The sequence below is a fragment of the Octopus bimaculoides genome, chromosome 19, assembly GCF_046866305.1.
Source record: "Octopus bimaculoides isolate indiv1 chromosome 19, ASM4686630v1, whole genome shotgun sequence".
Classification (NCBI taxonomy): domain Eukaryota; kingdom Metazoa; phylum Mollusca; class Cephalopoda; order Octopoda; family Octopodidae; genus Octopus; species Octopus bimaculoides.
The window spans coordinates 52,239,371-52,255,449 of record NC_142946.1 but is presented as its reverse complement, the minus strand read 5'-3'; the positions used below and the strand labels follow the sequence as shown (position 1 = coordinate 52,255,449).

Genomic DNA, 16,079 nt, shown 5'->3' with positions numbered 1-16,079 from the left:
ATATATATATATATCATCATTGTATAATGTCTGCTTGCTGGTATGAGTTGGTCGATTTGACACGGAGCTGTCCAGACTCCAGCTGTCTGTTGTGGCATTGTTTCTACGATAGGATGCCTTTGCTAATGCCAACCACTTAGCAGAGTGTGCCGGGTGCTTTTTATGTGTTTATATATATATATATATATATATATATATATATATATATGCTTATGACAACCCATCAAAAGTGATGATAGTGTAGATCCAAGACATCTAGCCTCCTCCAGCACATTGTTTTCCATAGGAGTGGATGTGGCTGACAAGACCGATATGAGATAGGCATATCCTGTGGCAGATAGGGCACTGAAAGTGACCCCAAACAACTGGTGCAGGGGTTTGAATGTCAACGCCTTCTCTTCTTTTCACACAGCCTCCTGCTTTCAGTTACAAAGCTCTCTAATCTAGCATCACAGATGGACTGCCATGCCTTCTGTTAACAGCCTGGGGCTCAAACCAATTGGGAAGGACACTGCATAAAATGTGAGATGGTTTGAAGTGATCAGGAAAATAAAATTTTTGGACTTCCATGAGGCCTTTTTCCAGTCTCGATCTTGTTGAAGATGATCATCTTCAGGAGCTGTTTAATCAGCATCTGAAACACATGGCCAACCCAGAGGAGAAGAAGACAAAGGATGCAGGCCTCAACACTGTGTATCCCAGCTCTCAGGAGGATTTTGGTATGTGGCACCTTGTCCTTTCACATGAGGTTTAGTATAATTTTCAGTGATCTGATATGAAAAGCTCCTAGTTGTCTGATCTGGCACTGGTAAAGGGTCCAGCACTCAGACCTGTGCAGGAGGGTGGATACACAGACAACTCGATTAAATGGAAACCTTTTTGCTTGCTCTAAGGTTCTTGTACTGAAAGGCTTGTTCACTGGGTCTCCAAAAAGATGCAAAGGCTCAAGTTGAGCTGACAGATTCCAGTGTTAGAGATTCTGCTTTTGAGATAGCAAAATGAGTGTGCCTGTGGTGAGAGAATTATCAACAATAAAAACGGGATGAGGTGGAGATGAGTACGGAAAAATGTGAAAAATGAAGAAATTGGATGGGGAGGGGGGCAAAAATGTCTGAAAAAACCCTTAACCCTGACCCTAAAACTAAAACCAGTACAAACGCACGAACGAGGTCATAAATAACAGTGACAAAGTAAATTTACATCGCCAGAACGTCTTGTTGACAAACCACAGCAGTAATTGTTTTCATCTCAATAGACGTCATTGATTGGTTGAAATTACCGAAATACGATAACTTTAACACGAAATAACTTCGAAAATAAAGAATTTTCTTGAAAACGCCAAGAGTTTTAAATGACACATTCTATCAGTATACGAAATTTGAAAGTGTTTAGTTAAAAAAAATTATTTTTTCTATGTGCCAGCCAAGAGGAAAAGATCCCGAAATGGGTGAGAGAAAGTAGTGGTGAAAGAATACAGCAGGGTTCGCCACCATCTCCTGCCGGAGCCTCGTGGAGCTTTAGGTGTTTTCGCTCAATAAACACACACACAACGCCCGGTCTGGGAATCGGAACCGCGATCCTATGACCGCGAGTCCGCTGCCTTAACCACCGGGCCATTGCGCCTCCACTCACAAAGAATATATACATGAAAGAAGATAAATGATTGCCTCCCTTTAATTATAACAGTTACCTGTCTTTAATTTAGACTTACTTCCCTTGGATCTGAGCACTTGCAAGTCCCACAATTGATATTAATAGCGTCTTTCTTTCAGTAAGATATAATACCGTATTTAATGGCATGAAAAACATACATGCATATTAGGGGAAATGTTTTTAGTGTTCTAGAATACACTTAGAGGAAGGCAATTCTTTTCCACCCACCGAAGTAAACTCCTGTCAGCAATGCAGCTTTTCTCGCTTTACTGACATTGATGCATCCCAAAAACCTTTTTCAAGGCTTTTTCTTCTCGTCAACAAATCGCAAAATGCGTAACAATTGAGATTTCATTTGAAGATACTTAATTTCATCAAACATAGTTGCAACAAATAATGTTTTTTTTTTTTTCGATTATTTCCTTAATTTTACCTAATTCAATAAAATCATGAAGGTTAGTCTGATTACTATACATAAAATGCAAAATGTTTTAAGAGAGTATTGTAGTTCGCTTGAAACATTGTGTATTGTTTGTAAAGAATAAAAAGTTTTGAATGGTACAACAATGCACTCTAATGCAAAAAATGGACTATATACTTGTTGTAATTTAGTTATGTTTTGTAGATTAGGTTGCCATAATTGGTTCCTGCCTTTCAATCTCTGTATTAAAGCTACACATAGTACTGCTGCATACACTCCAACAACGTTTTCTTTACATACTATAAAGGCAGAAGTTCTGCCTTCAACTCAGTCGCGTGTCTGTGTTTAGCTTATTTTGTGTGAGTTTTACTACATAAAGGTTACCAACTGCCTACCCTTCGTAACTACTGACAGCATACACCTGCTTTCTACTGTATGCACAAGGCCTGAAAGTTTTGGGGGAGGGATTAACTTGATTACATCGACCCCAGTACTTATTTTATCAACCCTGAAAGGATGAAAAGCATAGTCAACCTTGGTGGCATTTTAACTCAGAACATGAAAATGGATGAAATACCACTAAGCAGATTACCCTGCATGCTAATGGTTCTGCCAGCTTGTAGCCATGATGTTGATACTAAATAATAATGGCCATTATTATCTTAGACACTGTATTTTTACCACCCTTTGAAAATCTTATATTATTGTTTGGATTGCCTGCTTATTCTAATTTGTATAAATTTCTTAAAATCTATTTCTAATAAATACATCAACCAGCACATGACCTATCCAGCCTGTGATACAATTATTATACTAATGTTATGATACTGCAAAACCTTTTCCCTGCTTGCATATACTTACTTTATTTAAGCCCTCCATTCTCAAGGAGCATAGACCATTGACGACTTTCCTTACATGTTCTTGACACTGGGCTGTCTTCTCTCTTTCTCTCCAAGTGGACCCCTGCTCTTCCTTTTGGATTTTGCTGCACTGCATCATATATTTCCTTGAGGGGGCCTTTCTCTCCCAGGTCTTGTTGGTTTTGAATTGACCCTGATGCTTCATTAACTTTTGTTAAATTTTTAGGTAGGGGAGCTAGCTCTATGCAAACCCATTTTTACCTTTGGGGAGGGGTTCATATTTGCCTGGCCTCTAACTGTTGACTTTCTCAGCATGGAGGACCCAGCTAGGGGCTTGCACTCTGCTAGCATAGTTCTCAAGTCATTGAGTCATACAAGCCACCACACCATAATGAGGAGTGGACCTTGTGGTAGATGCTTGCACAAGGTGAGGATTATTTTACCCTTTAACATTTAAACCAGCCTCATCTGGCCTAAATATTTTACCTGTTTTATGTTGAAACCAACCAGATATGGCCTATTACACCTACCCCATAATGTCATTGTAAAAACATACAGTCATATCATTGAAATCTCAAAGCTCTGAGGTATGTTATGTATACCTATAATATAATGAAGGGAGAGAACTTTCCCTATATTTTCCGAAGGTGGCGAAATAAACGTTTGTCGACGACCGTTTGGCAGAAAGGAAATGACGTTGGTATGGATAACCAAATACATATACAGGAAGTTAGCATAGTACGAGACAGGTAACCTCGTTCACTTCCTGTTAATGAGCAACACAGGTAATCTCGTACTTCCTGTTAAAAAGGAGGAGTGGGGAAGATAGCGAGAGTTTTTTCTTTTCTTTTTCAAAAGTAGATCTTCGTTACCCAATATGTTGTTGTTGTTGTTGGCAGTCCGTCGCTTACGACGTCGAGGGTTCCAGTTGATCCGATCAACGGAACAGCCAGCTCGTGAAATCAACGTGCAAGTGGTTGAGAACTCCACAGACACGTGTACCCTTAATGCAGTTCTCGGGGATATCCAGCGTTCATTAACTCTTTTGTTGCCATATTTCTGTTGAAATATTCTGGTTTTGTTTGAATCACTGTATTTTCTGACGTATAAGTTGCAGTGTTTCTTAACACCTTCTGTGATTGGCTACACTGTTTCTGGGGTGAAAGGGTATCGTGTGCATACATTATACGTCATCAAAATTAGGTCAAATCATACCCTCCTTCCGTGGCCATGAACATGGCCTGTCGCACTGTCACGTTGGCCACTGAGGTGGCCTATCGCAGTTTATGGGTTAATGATGGACAATACTGGTGACAGTGGTGACATTTAGCAGTGTTAAGATAAGTATTGTAACTAAGCCTACCATAATACCTTACCAAAGAGTGTCAGCCTAAATTTTCATGGTTCCTATACTTATAAATGTGTAAGACATTCAGCTAGGGGATTCAGGATTAGATGAGGTTTTTTTATGTTTTTTTTCCCTAGATTAAGCCTACCAAAATTGGAGAACACCTTATATGCCTGAAAATATAGTAATTTAAAAAAAAAAATTTTAAGTTTACTAAAATAACTTAGTCATTATTAAACTGGTGTTTAAGGTAGCGAGAATTGTTAGTATGCTGGACACAATACTTAGTGGCAATTTGTTCATCCTTACGTTCTGAGTTCAAATTCCACCAAGGTCAACTTGGCCTTTTATCCTTTCTGGGTTGATGAAATAAGTACTAGTTATGCACTGGGGGTTCAATGTAATTGTCTAGCTCTTTCCTTCAAAATTTCAGGCCTTGTGTCTATAGTAGAAAGGATCATTAAGCTGGTATTTGAAATATATATTAACATAAAATTTTGATAGAACAATTTAATTTAGACCATTTTAAAGCAGGAATTTTGTATCACAGAACTAAAGGAAGTCTCAGGAGGGCTGGTATTAAAAGGGCTCATTGGATTTTAGCATCTGCCTTGCCAGAATGATAACCCATGGTTACTAAGGATTAAAAGAGGAGATGAAAATGAAAGACCTAATTATTTTATTTAAAAAAAAACAACACATTGTAGAGGAACAAATAACAATATATGTATGAATGTTTAAATGTTAAAATAATATAAAACAATGTTTATTTATTCCAAAATGTTGTCCAGACCTGTGTTTTTCAATACAATCCTTAATAACTTTAAAAAAAATTATTTACTGTAGACAAGCTTTTCTCATAACAAGGCAGACCTCTTTAAGGGTGGTGTTAGGATTGAAAAAGTAGGGACAGATTTGCAACATTTACTAAAATTGGGTGGGTGGTTTCAAAGCATTTAAACTTGCCCAACACCATAGTGCAAAAACACAAGAAAAAAAAAAACAAAGAACAAAAAGCAACCCCCTTTTGCCCTGCAAAAACACCAAGTCTATTTTATTTTCTCATTAATGATAAAAAATTGTGATGGGGAAGGAAGCTTACACAAAAAATTTTGCTAACAATTTTAGGTAGGCTATGACAGTTGCCACTTTGAAAATCTCTGCTCCAGACTGTGTTGCATCTGTTAATGCTGAAATCCATCAGTCAACTTTGCATCCAATGGCGCCTAATTGAAAGTGTTCTGATGTTTCTAATAAAGCTTTATTTCTTTGCCTATGTTTTCCAATAAACTCTTCTAAGTTATCCTTAGTTTTTACTTCTTTTTCCTGAATTTTTCCAATTGTTAAAGTAATTTATAGACCCTTTAGCAATACTAAAATGCTAATCGCATTCAGCTCTTATATCAATGTCTATTAAATATTTAAACTTTTCCAAGGGTCAGGTTTAATTTTTGAGAGAATTTCAGTATAGACAGTTGTGATCTGAAATTGAAAATAAATTGAAATTAAAATTTAGAACCTCTCATAAAGTTATAGGTTTCAGAATGATTCTAATTCAAGAAATGTTAATTTTTGTAAAGTAAAATTTTGTCATTAAAGATAAAATTAACATTGGGTTATCTATATGAATTTGCTTTGGTGTAATTCTTTATTGCTGATGTGTGAAGAATGTGTGATTTTAAAGTATTTTAATGAAATTTATGCAGTTTTCAACCAAAAAGTAATGGTGGGAATAGCTGTGTGATTAGAGTATACTTTGCAGCCAAGTGGTTCTGGGTTCAATCCTACTCTATCACACTTTCAGCTAGTGTCTTCTACTATAACTGCAATTTTGTCAGTAGTTCTTGAGTAGAATTTGGTAGAGGAAAGCTATGCAGTAGCCAATCATATATGTTTGGAGGTTTGGATGTGCACCCAAACCTCCAAAGAATAACTTACTTGTTTTTCATAAGTATTTTTCAATGTTGATAAATGTCTCTGAAATTTCATACCAAGTGCACACCATTTTTCTGCTTTGACAAAATTACCAGAGCTGTGAAGATAAATTACATTATATTACATAAATTTATTTTCTCATATCAATAATAATATATTCAGAAAATATAGACAACTATAGGTGCAGGCGTATATATATATTCTTGTTACTTGTGAGTATACCCTAGTGCTACACCATCTCTCCTCTGCTCTCTTCCTCTCTCTCACTAGGTAACCATGTACCTCCTCTCTAGTAAGACACCTATTTCTGCCTCTTTATTTCTCTGTTACACTCTAACCTTTCATCGTTTGATACTGGATCATCACCTCCTCTAACGACCTCTCTGTTGTGGCAAGGCACAGACTTCTGTCTGTCTGTCTCTTTGTCACACTCTAAGTTTCATCCTCTGACACAAATGCGCTGCCCCTCTCGTAATTCCTTGTCTTGTGAGTTACTTGGTTACCCTGCCAGTGCGGGTGCCATGTTAAAAGCATCCAGTCCACAGTGTAACGTGGTTGGCATCTGGAAGGGCATCCAGTCGTAAAATCCCTGCCAAAACAGACACAGTAGCCTTGAGTAGATTTTCTACCTGGCTGGATCCTGTCAACCATCCTACCCATGCATGCATGGAAGATGGACATTAAACAATGATCACACACACACACATGTATGTATATATATATATATATATATATATATATATATATATATATATATATATATATATATATATATGTATATGTATATATATATATATCAATGCAATCTTATAAGAAACATTAAGAAAATCAATATAGATATTTCTATGATATCAGGAGTTCAAAAAGCCTGCATAGTTTTTTCTTCTTCTTGTATTGAATGTTCCTTGAAGCTATCAGAGTTTGAAATTTTTCATGAAAATAGCATTATGATAGTGCTATTTATTTATTATCAAATATTTATAATCTGATAACAAACCAGTATTATTCCTTCCAAATGTTTCTAAATTCCTAAATTGGTGTATATGCCATCATATTTCCTTTCACAATTAATAGGAATTAATCTTATTGGCTCTAACAATATACTAGTTCCTCTAATGAAAATATTTTGAATATAAACTGTCTGGAAGCGGAACTGCGAAATTCAGAGAGGCAAAAGTCTTTTATTACCTGTAGAAACATATTCCAAAATTCCAAGCTTTGGACATCAACCAAAGAATTTCCACTTCAGGATATTTATCCTAAAGGAAACATTTTTAGAAAAAAAAAAAAAAAAAGTAAGGAATTAGCCAAGGAAAAAAAAAAAGTAAAATATGTAAGTAATTAGCAAAGAAGAAAAAATAAAACAGGTATACAGTTCTATGAACATTTCAGGTAACCCTAATATTACATATAATCCTCCTCTTCCCCCTCATCGTCACCTCACCATCACCATCACAATTGCTGCTGCTACTGCCGCTGCCACTGCTGATGTCGCCACCATCATTATTGCCGCTGTCACCACCACCACCACTCCCACCACTATCACCACCACCACTCCCACCACTATCACCACCACCACTCCCACCACCATCACCACCATTATCATTACCTTGATATTTGAGTACAATTGGTATATATATATATATATATATATATATATATATATATATGTACATGACTGACCTTTGCCTTTTGTTCGATAAATTCAAAAACTTCTTCAAAATATGTAAAGAGATCATTTTGAGTTGCACCAATATTTTGAGCTTCTGAAATGTGATGTCCTCCAGCTTGGGCAAAACACAATTCTATTATGCTGTGGAAGTTTTTGCTGGAGTTATAATAAGTTAAACAAAATGTATTTGATAAATAAACACGTCAAACAAATGTATTCAAACACACGCACACAGAGATATACATATTTACACACGCACAGATATACACATTTACACACACATTCACATACACTCACACATACACACACATATGCAAACACACACAAATTCAGATATAAATATTTACACACACAAATTTAAGTATACACATTGTACATACAGACCCACACACATACACGCCAAGATTTAAAAATACAAAGACACAATCAAAATGTAATAATGAAGAAAATTGATTAACAAACTTAATGAGCTATGAAAGTAAATTACAATAGGAAAGACTGCTAAATGTCAAAGGTTTATCAACCTACCTTACAGCCATAAAATCAGGTAAACTTGATTGTAGATGTTTCCTTAATGCTAATTTTAAGGCTCTAATGCTGAGATTTTTATAATTAGCCGGAGGGTCAACTGCTAAAGCTATAATTAAGGATTAGAAAAATTATATACATGCATGCATAGATACATATACATGTGTGTGTGTGTGTATGTGTATTATATGCAATATAACAAGCACAGACATGGCTATGTTATTAAGAAGTTTGTTTCCTAGTCATGTTATACATGACTAGGGAACAATCAATCTGTAAACTTTCATTAACCAGAATCCAGAACTTTGTATTTTATAATAAAATGAATAATGGGTCAGTATATGTGCTCCACCTGGTACTTTGCTACCAGTGTATAGAATAAACAAAACTGGCTTTGTTATTTATATATTTAAGTTAACCAAAAAACACAATCTTTCTATTTCACTATACTGTGATAGTATCTGATACTAACCAGCTATTGTTTCAAACATTTTTGCATCACTGTAAGGCATCATTACTGCTCTTTCGAGAACTGATTCCAGTATTGGATCTTTCAGTTTGGCTCTGGATTCAAACTCATATAAAAGAAGTAATTTATCAACAGTATCTTTTTTATTTTCATTATCTGAAAAACGAAAAAAAAAAAAAAAATTCAGGAAAAAGGAAACATCAAGAACTAGAATGTAGATATACAATCCAGAAAAAGGGGGTTTAATGTAGCCCTTGAAAAACTAGCTATAAAAATTAAGAGAGAATCAAAGAACTGAAGAATATAAGATCAGTAGATTGTTCTAAGAGGATCAGAAAAGGGTTTATCAGCAGTTGAACTGGAAGGTTAACAGCAGTGAGAAATATGATGCTGAAGAAAGTTAGAGGCTTTGGAGAAACATCTGAGATAATGGAAAGAATCATAAGAAAGATGGTGAATGGTTGAAGGAATTAGGATTGGAGAGAGATGGAGTGATATAAAATAGAATGATGTTCTATGTTGATATTCTGTGTTCTGAATATCAACATAATCTATGTTGATATTCTAATGATATTCTGTGTTGTCAATGAGGAAAACAGTCTGGGATGGTCTATCAAGTAGCTGATTGAACATCTGGTTGTTGCTGTTAGAAATAGTAATGTGATACCTAGTGAAAATGTGACACACCCAAAAGAAACTAAGAAACAAGATGGAGAGCACAGATTGAATAACAGGAAAGTGAAAGGGACGCATGGGCAATACCTCAGAGAAATGGAAGGGAAAGACAAGGCCAACATCTGGAGGTGGCTAAGGAAAAGTGATTTGAAAGGATGCACTGAAGCATTGACTTGCAACACTCAAGAAAAAGCTTTGAGAACTAATTACACCAAGTTCAAAATAAATAAGAATATTGAATTGCCTCTTTGTAGGACATCAAAAATGAAACAATTTCACATTTTGTGAGTAAGTGTAGCAATATAGCTCAAAAGGAATACAAAAAGATGATGTTGCTTGATAATGTAGCTAAATATGTTCCTTGCAGTGTGAGAAATATGGTTTTGAAAGGACATTGAAATGATATGAACATAAATCAGAAAGGGTCACATCTGAATTCTGCTGTAAATCAAACTTGTATTCTCAAACCATGTGCTGTGTAATTATTTTTATATTAACATACCAATTAAGTCAGGGGAGGTCTATTTTCTGTTGTCATTTAAGAAATAAATCCATTATTGTTTTTATCCTATGTGTAATTCTTCAATGTTTTAAAAGCATTTTAAAGAAAACAACAGGGAAAAATTTCTAGTGTGTCCACCCTTTGAATTTAAGGTAGTCATTATAGGCTACACCTGCAAATATGCATTTTAAATAAACAGAACAAGGGAGGTATTTATAGAAGAGATATAGGAAAATTGAAGCATATAATTTTGATAAATTCATTGAAAAACAAATTTATTTTTTCACCTGATTAATTTATTCTGTCTTTGGTCAACAAGTTTTATTTCCTATTTGCTTCTATCTAGAAATCAAAGGAAATCACTACTATTCCCTTCAAACTTTGCTTTTGTGACCTGGACATCAAGGTTTTCAAACAGACCTGTTTTCCATTACATTTCAGATTCAGTACTGAGTTGCTGAAGCAGAAATATCATTGTAGCAAATATTCTGCTCAATACCACAGATTTGCTTGTCAGTTGCTAGACTTTAACCACTTTAGCATGTCCCTTAGTGGCTGACAATATCTGCATCTCCGAATGTGAACAGGAGTAGTGGAGGAGCATCATAGCCATGTGTTGAGAGGGATTCTTTGGGGGTTTGAATAAATGTAACAAAAGCAAATTCTGAAGGAAATATTAGCCATTTTTCATACTTTCTAGGGGTAAGCAAATAGGAAATAATGGTTGCTACCCAAGGACAAAAATCGTGTTACACAGCGTTATTAATAAAGAAAGAAATATATAAATTCATTTTAAATAACATGATAACTGAATTTTTTAAATTCCCTTAAAAAATAGGAGAACTCACCATTAGATATTAGCTTTTCACTGAGGATTTTATTACATACAATTCTACAACAGCTTACATAATTAAGGGCTTCAGTTAGTAAGGTATTCTGTAAGTAGTAAATACATTTATATAAAGTGAAAGTTACTTTCATTATCTTGATATGTTGACTGGATCCAAAAGCCTAATTCTTAGGTATTGTTTACATAGTTAAGCTGGCATAAAACTGTTTCTAATTTATTGATACAGGAGAAATAAAAAAAACAACAAAAAAACAAAGTTGGGTTCAGCAGAATTTGATTCAGAACTGAGAGATAAACAATCCTTTCTACCTTCACTGGTAATACTATGTCCTATTCGTATTCTAATCCCAACAAAAATATTTTTGAAAATGCATTAAAAAAAATGAAAAGTATTGCATCTGGTTTGAATATTTTATTTCAAAGAAAAATTATGACTTCTCTAAAGACCTAACACAACACCTCACCACCAACCCCATCACTAGTCATAGGGTCCCCTTGTGAGCTTAAGATGACCCCATGAAGATGTGACCCACTAAGTTAAGAACCAAGGCTCTAGAACAATGATTCTCAACAGGGGTCCACATGACCCTGGGGGATCCATATAACATTTTGCAGTTAAAAATTTGTGCAATAAATCGGTTATATTTCTATATATAACCTTTTTTAGTTTCCATCTAACAAATCCACTCACAAGGCTTTATTCAGTTCAAGGCTATAGTAGAAGACGCTTGCCCAAGGTAAGGTGCCACACAACATGACTGAACCTGAAACCACTTGGCGGGGAAGCAAACTTCTCAACCACACGGCTATGTATGCACCTAAACATCTAACGAAAGCAGATGATTAAGCATGTTTGTTTAACCTGTATCAGTTTTGATTTCTGGCATAAGTACAAAACCGCAAAGTTTGGCTGAGGTTTGTAGTCAAGATTTAATACTGGTTCCTGATGGTTCTTATTTTGTTGATCCTTGCAGGATGGAAAGCAAAACTAACCTTGGCAGGATTCAGTATCAGAATATAAAGAGGTAAAGAGGAATACAAAATATTTGATTACCATTAAATATTTTCTATACCTCTACCATTAAAGCAATATTGATGGTTGAATCAATAACTGAACAGAAATTTTTAAAAAGTACAGTGTGAAATATAAAGAAAAATAAATGAAACGAGAAATGGGGGAAGCTTTTAACAATGCAGAGATAAAGTTGAAAAATCTTTATATTTTGGGTGCAAAGGCCCAACTTCAGATGGATACAGTCAAAGTTGGCTGTATCCTTTGAAAGATAGGTCTTTGTGCCTGAAATTACAGGTTTTTAAAATTTTCTGCATTATAAAGAAAAGTATTTTTTTTTTCTTCTTAAAAAAATTACTATTAAAAAATTTTACTGAGATGAGTTTGCAGGAATTATATAACCAAATTTCTTGACTTACTTTTTCATCTGAATCTGAAGTGGTTGAGGCAAGCTGAAGGTAAGCTGCAGCAACAATTAGGGAACAGGTCTTCTGCTGTGTCATTGAATCCAGATCAGAAGGACACAATGTTGTTAACTGTAACAAACAAACCAAGAAAATAACAATAAAAACACAATTCAAAACTTGTATAAAATACACATGAATTATATTTGAATTATAAATCTGTTTTTGATATATTCTGCCAGTAAAATGGTGGATAGCTACTTTTGATTCACAATAGAGTTAAAATCACATGATACAGTATGTCAGTTATCAGTGTACTGACGGAATTTTGTCGACTGATTATAGAATTTACTTGCTTTTTAGGATTTGTTGTCTGTGACATGCAAAAAAGGCACCCATGCTGGTGTCGTGTAAAAGACACCCAGTACATTCTGTAAAGTGGTTGGCATAAGGAAGGGCATCCAGCCATAGAAACCAAACAGATGACTGGAGCCTGGTGCAGCTCTCTGGCTTACCAGCTCCAGCCAAACTGTCTAACTCATGCCAACATGGAAAACTGATGTTAATTGATGATGATGACGATGATGATGAAGTTATGTTGGATGTGCTAATAATTAATGTTCTTATCAAATTGCTTATGAAAGTAATGATACAAACTTTTATGAAGCAGATAGAAGCTTTAAATTTTACCTTGTAACAAATAATGAAGAAATCTCTTAAAAAATCTGGTGACTTTTCTGATTGAATAGCCAAATTCCAAGCTGCAAGAAACATTAATATAATACAATATCCCAACAAAAATATAACTTATTCTTCATTAAATTATAGATTTAAAAACAGATAACGAACAAAATGAATAATAATAATAATTACAACATAATATAAATAAAATGTCAAATATCTTGGTGCGTGACTTTTGACCCACACTGTATTTGAGAAAGAGATGGAATAATCAATGCAAAGGACAGAAATACATTGTAGTGTTTGGCTCTGTCCTGGTTAGATCCCTTTACACCTTGGTTGACTTTGTTCTCCCTGTCCCCTTTATGAAGCTGATAAAATAAAGAATCAATCAAAAACTAGGCAGTGGGTGTCAGTAGCTTTTCACTAAGCTTTTCCTCTCAAAAATGCCAGCCGTGTGCCTAAATCAGAGAGCACCATATAAATATATGGAACATTGCAAATGGAAACATATTTACCAATTTTTGTGAACCAAGTTGCTTCCAGTTGGATGTTTACTTGCTGATTGTCTTGAGAACATTTTGTTGGGTTTGAGATTTCACTCAAAAATTTATAAGCTGAAAAAAACAAAGAAAAAAACAATTATGATAAATATTTCTAATTTAGGTAGAAAGCCAGTAATTTTGAGGGAAGGACGTTAGTAAATTACATAAATAAAACCCTAATATTTGACAAGTTATCCAAGGGAAAGGCAAAGGCTGATACAGCTTGGCACCAATGATGTCACAATTCATTTCTATAATTGAGTGAACTGGAGCAATATGAAATGAAGTGTCTTGCTCAAGAACACAACACACAACCTGGCCTGGGAATCAAACTCATTACCTCATGATTGTAAGCCTGACACTCTAACCACTGAGATGACACTGTGACACTGGTAAACAAACTCATACACTCATCTCTCTCTCATATATATATATATATATATATATATATATATATATATATACATGCATATTCAGTGGGCTTCCATACAGTTTCTACCTGCCAAATTCCAGTTACAAAATATTAGTCAACCTGAGGTCATGTTAGAAGATACATGGTGCTGCACAGTGAGATAGAACCTGGAACCATGGAATTACAAAGTGAATTTCTTAACCGCTGTGCCGCATGTTGGAATCTTTTACACTACTAGTTTAAACAATGTCTATGACTATCTTAACAAGATAAAGTTATCTTTTAATGCTTTAGAAAACAAATTATATATATAGCACTGATGTTATTTGTTAAAAGTTTAAAAAACAATAAAAACAATAAAGAATTGAAATTCATGTTACCTGTTCTCAGGTGTTCAAGAAGTCGAGACAAAGACTTCCTGGAGAATGAGTGAAAAAAATGAAACAAAATGTTAAGTGAAGAATTCAAAATTAAGAATAACATCAATAAGAAAACCAACGACAGACATGTTATTTTGTGGAAATGGAAATGATTGAGCAAAACGTTAACAAAACAAACAGCTATTGTTAGATTAGTCTTATTCAAGGCATGTTTTACCTTTTCCTCTAAGGATTGGTTAGCTTTATTCTTTACTAATAATCCTTTCCCCTATAGGCACAAGGCCTGAAATAAATTTGGTAGGAGGGGGGGGGGGCAATCGATTAGATTGACCCCAGTACGCAACTGGTACTTAATTTATCGACCCCGAAAGGATGAAAGGCAAAGTCGGCCTCGGCGGAATTTGAACTCAGAAAGTAACGGCAGACGAAATACCGCTAAGCATTTCGCCCGGCGTTCTAACGTTTCTGCCAACTCACCGCCCTATATATATTGTTTCTAACAGTTACAAGGCACACCATTATGTAATCATTACATATTGTTATAAATAGTAACAAGGTACTCAAATACCTATCATTTTCATCATTGTTTGATAGCAGTAATCTAATGAGACATCGCAATGCTGTTAGTGTTTCTGTTGACATGTGACTTCCTTTCAAAAATATCTCCAGTGCTGTTGCAGCCAAGTTTGTTTCGTCTTTCTGTAATTAACCAAAAATCAGAGCATTGTAGTTTGCTTGAAGCATTGTAGTACAGAAGTGGAAAAGGAAAATAAAGAAAGCTTCTAACAATGCAGAAGTTATAAAAAGAAAAAGAACCCTTTATATTTTGGGCACAAAGGACTCTCTTCAGAAGGAAGCAGTCCAAGATATGTGTATTTACATTGATTTCATTATTTTATTTAAACTACTTGGCATTTGGGTTAACAGCAGCAGCAGCAACTCCCTGACTGTTGGTGCAAATGACTCTCCTGAAAATGGGCCTTTGTGCCTGAAATATAAAGGTTTTGTAAAACTTTCTGCATTGTCAGAAGCTTTCTTTATTTTCCTTTTCTTTTTCTACAACCAAAAATCATATAAGTTATTGTATGGAATGAAAGTGCCAAGCATTGATGTGTATAAATACAAACTTGTTGTTACTGGTTCAAATATGTTTGAGGTGTATTTAAACCAATAAGGTAGCCATTCACTGTGTTTTGCTACGGAGAAAATTTCTCGCTGTAGACTGATAGGTGTAGATATACCAAGTCACTTTGCAGCGACCCCTAACCAAACTAGTGGATGCTTGCATTTCAGAGTTATTGTACATATTAAAAATTTATTAAAGAATATAATTAACTAGTTAATTTATAGAAATCAACTAGAAAGGAAAATTCTTTAATTAATTTTTGCAATAATTTTGATAAGTTGAGAATTTCAAAAAGATTTTTTCTTAGGTTTTATTCAGGAAGGAGCTGTGCCTTTGACTCTATTTAGAAAGATTGGGCAAATTGGAATGAGATGATTGGGCACAGCTGTTTGGAGGCTGGCCATCTGGCACGGTTGACTGGATGTTGAACCTGTTTTGGTGACAGTACATTTTGGCACTGGAGGCACACACACACACACAAGCACAGAAACACACATACAAAGAGAGAAAGAGAGGGAGTGGAGGCGACAGAAGAGAAGAGGAGTGGGAGGGAGAGCAAGAGAAAGAGAGAGAGAAAGACATTACAATTTATTAGTTGAACATTAT

The 16,079-nt window shown here is 35.0% G+C and overlaps 1 protein-coding gene across 2 annotated transcripts in view; it reads right to left on the bottom strand.

Annotated features, from left to right (window-relative positions):
* Nucleotides 1-5,307: 5,307 nt before the first annotated feature.
* Nucleotides 5,308-16,079, bottom strand: part of LOC106883399 (testis-expressed protein 11) — a 36,888-nt gene continuing 26,116 nt past the window's right edge. For both annotated transcript variants that reach the window (XM_089337694.1, XM_089337693.1), the window contains exons 19-30: nt 14,916-15,046; nt 14,348-14,385; nt 13,529-13,627; nt 13,020-13,090; nt 12,345-12,461; nt 10,912-10,999; nt 8,890-9,042; nt 8,418-8,526; nt 7,901-8,045; nt 7,406-7,476; nt 6,221-6,314; nt 5,308-5,764 (exon numbers count right to left, since the gene is read on the bottom strand). In XM_089337694.1, coding sequence (XP_089193820.1) covers nt 5,696-5,764; nt 6,221-6,314; nt 7,406-7,476; nt 7,901-8,045; nt 8,418-8,526; nt 8,890-9,042; nt 10,912-10,999; nt 12,345-12,461; nt 13,020-13,090; nt 13,529-13,627; nt 14,348-14,385; nt 14,916-15,046 — 1,185 coding nt within the window. In that variant the 3' untranslated portion in view covers nt 5,308-5,695. The remainder of the gene's footprint in view (nt 5,765-6,220; nt 6,315-7,405; nt 7,477-7,900; nt 8,046-8,417; nt 8,527-8,889; nt 9,043-10,911; nt 11,000-12,344; nt 12,462-13,019; nt 13,091-13,528; nt 13,628-14,347; nt 14,386-14,915; nt 15,047-16,079) is intronic.